Source organism: Penaeus vannamei, chromosome 40 (genome assembly GCF_042767895.1).
Source record: "Penaeus vannamei isolate JL-2024 chromosome 40, ASM4276789v1, whole genome shotgun sequence".
Classification (NCBI taxonomy): Eukaryota; Metazoa; Arthropoda; class Malacostraca; order Decapoda; family Penaeidae; genus Penaeus; species Penaeus vannamei.
Genome location: NC_091588.1, coordinates 10,027,175 through 10,032,174, shown reverse-complemented (window position 1 = coordinate 10,032,174; position 5,000 = coordinate 10,027,175). Strand labels below are relative to the sequence as shown.

General features: G+C 36.6%; 1 protein-coding gene across 1 annotated transcript in view; it reads left to right on the top strand.

The window, feature by feature from the left end:
• Positions 1–3,403: 3,403 nt before the first annotated feature.
• LOC138860232 (uncharacterized) overlaps positions 3,404–5,000 on the top strand; it is a 41,699-nt gene continuing 40,102 nt past the window's right edge. The window contains exon 1 of the mRNA XM_070117432.1: positions 3,404–4,632. Coding sequence (XP_069973533.1) covers positions 4,491–4,632 — 142 coding nt within the window. The 5' untranslated portion in view covers positions 3,404–4,490. The remainder of the gene's footprint in view (positions 4,633–5,000) is intronic.

Here is a 5,000-nt window from a genome sequence, read left to right as displayed (position 1 = left end):
ATATTACATGTAAACTTAATATTTGGGTGTTTATTTTTCAAATACTCTAAGAATTCATTGATATGTTCTTGAGATTTAAATAACAACATTGTGTCATCAACATAGCTAAAATGGCTTAAAATCTGAGGGACAATTATATAGCTAAATATCTTCATTATGACGCAAAGATATTTAAGGTGGGACATGAAAGGGTCATCCATTGCAACACCCTCAATCTGTTTATATTATTTGTTATTAAAGAAAAATAAAATATCCTTTATAGCTAAATTAAGTAACTTCCTAAAATTATTCTGATATAAGATAAACACAAAACTGGAATTATCAAATAATGAATTCATAATATTAATTGTTTCATCCAGTAGTACAAATTTGTTACATCAAAACTTGCTGTAACATATTCATTGGCATTAGGAATGTCAATAAGATTTTGGACAAAAGTAAAGGTGTTATTTATGGTATACTGGTTGACATATATATATATATATATACATACATATATATATATATATATATATATATATATATATATATATATATATGTATGTATATATATTATTTATTTATTTATTTATTTATTCACTAATTTATCCATTTGTTTATTTATTTATTTATAAATATACATATGCGTTTGTGTGTGTATATGATTTTTTTAACATACATACATATATATATATATATATATATATATATATATATATATATATATTTATATATATATATATATATATATATATATATATATATATATATATATATATATATATATATATATATATATATATATATATATGTGTGTGTGTGTGTGTGTGTGTGTGTGTGTGTGTGTGCGTGTGTGCGTGTGAGTGTGTGTGTGTATGTGTGAAGACAAGCACAAATACAAAAACGTGTACACAAAAATGAAAATGAAACTAGCCATAATGAGAATTGAAAATAAGCATAACGTTTCGAACTCTTCACGAGTTCCTCTTCAGACAAAACCGAAATTGATAGGAGATAATTTTGACAAGTTTATATTGTGGTAGAGAGGCAGAACGAACAAGATCTAAATCAGGTCTTAGGGTAGGGTCAAGATCAAAGAGTCTGGGGAATGCTTTGGTGACTGCTGATGAGGTAAGATCACCCAACCCCCACTGGCCAGCACTCAAGTTGAAATCAGGCAATTTTCTAATGAGAAGGGCTTCAGTTATTTTTCTCTCGTACGGATTTGACGATCGATATATATATATATATATATATTGTGTGTGTGTGTGTGTAATTATATATGCAGACATACATTTATATATGTATATGTTTGTGTGTGACTATGTGTATTAATATATACCTACATACTTATGTATGTGTGTGTGTGTGTGTCCATGTGTTTATATAAACGATATACAATTCTTATAACCGCATAAGAGATAAAATAAAGAGAAGAGCAAAAGGCACTGCATGCTGATTCCTTCACATGCTGCGAAAATTAATAAGATCGAAATGATAACGATAATCCCCTAACCCCCACCACCACCCCCCACCACCCCTTCCTCTGTGCCAAGTCTAATCCCGGAACCACAACGCCTTTCATACACCAAGCGCTCATTAATATCAGGAATTATCCCTAATTAACCTTAATTAAGTTCCTTTATCGTGTTAAATGGCGGCCGAAGGGGCTGCCTGGAAACTAAATAAAGACGTCTGTTATGTAACCCTGATATTTGGTTCCTGATGAAATTCCGGGTCGCTTTCTGAGATTCTGTGGGCGTGGAGGGGGTTTAGGGTGGGTGGGTGGGGGGGAGGGGGTTTGTTCTCGCCCGTCTGTTTGTTTTTGTTTGTTTGGTTGGTTGTGTGTGTGTTTCTCTTCAGGTCCCTGTTTTTACATTCTTTTTTCATGTTTCCTCTTTCCTTCTGGCGTCTCTCTCTCTCTCTCTCTCTCTCTCTCTCTCTCTCTCTCTCTCTCTCTCTCTCTCTCTCTCTCTCTCTCTCTCTCTCTCTCTCTCTCTCTCCCTCTCTCTCTCTCTCCCTCTCTCTCTCTCCTTTCTCTCTCCTTTCTCTTTTCCTCCCCTCCTCCTGTTTGTGTTCTACTTCCTCTCTTTCTCCTTTTCCCTATTTCCTCTTTTTGTACTTCTGTCTACCCCTTTCCCTTGACCTCTTCTCCTCCTGCTGCTTCGCTGCCTCCTGCTTCTTAGCCTTTTTTTTCTCTTACTCTCACTCTCCCCTTCCCCTTTTTCGTTAACCTTCATGTGTCTGTGTGTGTGTATACATACACACACACACACATACACACACACACACACACACACATATATATATATATATATATATATATATATATATATATATATATATATATATATATATATATATATATATATGTATGTATGTATGTATGTATTTATGTATGTGTATGTATATATCTCTTCTCTCTATCTATCTATCCATATCTAACTATTTATCCATTTATCTCTCTCTCTCTCTCTCTCTCTCTCTCTCTCTCTCTCTCTCTCTCTCTCTTTATATATATATATATATATATATATATATATATATATATATATATATATATATATATGTGTGTGTGTGTGTGTGTGTGTGTGTGTGTGTGTGTGTGTGTGTGTGTGTGTGTGTGTCCCTCTTTCTCTTTGAATAAGCGACAAACTTCCATGAAAAAGGGGACAGAAAAATTCCGCACTTACTCCCTGTGAAAACAATCGAGTTCGTAGCGAGACACACCCTTTTTTTCCTCTTCTCCTATTTTCCTTTTGCCGCTTTCGAAGTTTGGATTTTTCTCTTTTCTCTTTCTTTTTGGCGTTTATGTGTGTTCCTTTCTTGGACGGGTGTTCTTGTTATCGTCTTTGTCGACTTTGGTTTTATTGTAATAGTGTTTTGCGATTTTCAGATCGTGAATTGGGTATGAACGAGAGGGGAAAAAAGATAACGAAAGTAAGGAAGCAACTAAGAAGAAGAAGAAAAGAAGAAAACGAAAGAAAGGACAAGAACAAAAAAAAAGGAAACAGAGGAAGAGGAAGAAAAGAAGGGGAAAAAAGGAAAAAAGAATATCAAAAAGGAAAATCAAAAAGACCCACATGAGAATCCAGAATACCTCTCCCCCCCTCTCTTCCCCCCCTCCCGCCCCCGCCCCTCAAAAAAAAAATCAAGATTCTGTCCGACCTCCCTTTAGCAAAACCCCACGTTCTCCCCCCCCCAACTCCCCCCCCCCCATCCCCTTCCTACCCCCGCAGTACTTGGGGGGGGGGACGACTCACAGACAGCTGGTCCAGAAGTTAGCGGAAGTTGGTGGGCTCGTCCAGGGGGGCGGGGGGGGGGAGAAATGGTCGTTGGGCAATCGACGGAGTGAAACGAGGGTGGAGTGAACCAGAGAGTGGAGTGAAGTCGAGGGCGGAGTGAAACGGAGGACGAAGTGAAGTTGAGATCGTAGTGAAACGGAGAATGGAGTGAAGTCGAGGGCTGAGTGAAGCAAAAAGTGGAGTGAAGTCGAGGGTGGAGACAGACAGACAAAAAAAATAGAAAAAGAAATCTAAAAATTAAAGCCAACATCAAAAGGAAACAACGATCAAATATAAAACCCCAAAGCCCGCGCCCCAACTTCATTAACGCCAACGGATTTATTTAAGCATAAATAAATGAATAAAGATGGGCAGCGACGCAACACCTGATACCTTTTCGAGCAGGTGTTGACAGCGATCTATATAATGTTGCGTCTTCGGGCTCGGGTTTGCCTCCCTCCGCCGCAGTTCCCTTCATCACCGCGTTAGTATGGGGCGTCTGTTGCCTCAGGACTTTCGATAACTTTCTATTTTTCTCTTGTTTTTTTCTCTTGTTTTTTCTCTTGTTTTTTTTTTCTCTTGTTTTTTTTCTCTTGTTTTTTTTCTCTTATTTTTTCTTCCTTTTTTACTTATCGTCTCTGGTTCTTGATTTTTTTTTCTTTTTTTTCTCCTTTTTTTACTGATCTTATCTGTTTCTTTTTTTTTCTTTTTTTTACTTATCTTCTCTGGTTCTTGTTTTTTTTTTTTTTTTCTCTTATTATTTTTTCTCCCCTTTTTTTTACTTCTCTGTTTCTGTTTTTTCTCTCTTATTCTTTTTTTTCTCCCTTTTTTTTTACTTATCTTCTCTGTTTCTTGTTTTTTTCTGTTCTCTTTATCTCCCCTTTTTTACTTATCTTCTCTATTTCTTGTTTTTTTTCTCTCTCTCTTATTCTTTTTCTCCCTTTTTTTGATTATCTTCTCTGTTTCTTGTTTTTTTCTCTCCTATTGTTTTTCTTTTTTTACTTATCTTCTCTGTCTCTTGTTTTTTTTTCTCTCTCTTATTACTTTTTTTCTCCCTTTTTTTTACGTATCTTCTCTGTTTCTTGGTTGTTGTTTTTTTCTCTCACTTTCCCCCCCTTTTTTTTACGTATCTTCTCTGTTTCTTGGTTGTTGTTTTTTTCTCTCACTTTTCCCCCCTTTTTTTTACATATCTTCTCTGTTTCTTACTGGAGATAAGACGCGACGGCGATGGAAGATAAGCTGCATTTCACGAGTCTGGCGGCCTACGTCTTGAGGCAGCTGAGACATTCCAAGATGTTGGTTAAGTGTTCGGCGGCCTTGGTGCTCGTGGCGGCCTTCCTCTACTTCTCGGGGCTGCCTGCAACTTTTCGTAAGTATTCTCTTGCACGTTTTCACCTTTCGAAAGTTCCGTTTTGGCTGACCTTTCTTTTTCCTTCTCTTCCGCTTCCTTTCATGATCATTCCTTTATCGTTTTTTTTTTTTTTTTAATTCACGTTCTTTCGGCATTCCCTCCTTCGCATTTTTTTTTTCTTCTTCTTCTTCCGCATACTGTCAAGATTATCATCGTTATCATCCTTCTTAAGTCACCATTCATTCTTTTCCTTCATATCTCTCTTTCACCTTATCTTCCTCCTCGTCCTCATTGCTCTTTTTCTTCCTCCTCACCTCCACCTTTTACCACCACCTCCTCTCCCTCCTCTTTCGCAGATTAACGAATCTAAGCAGCCATATTTGCCC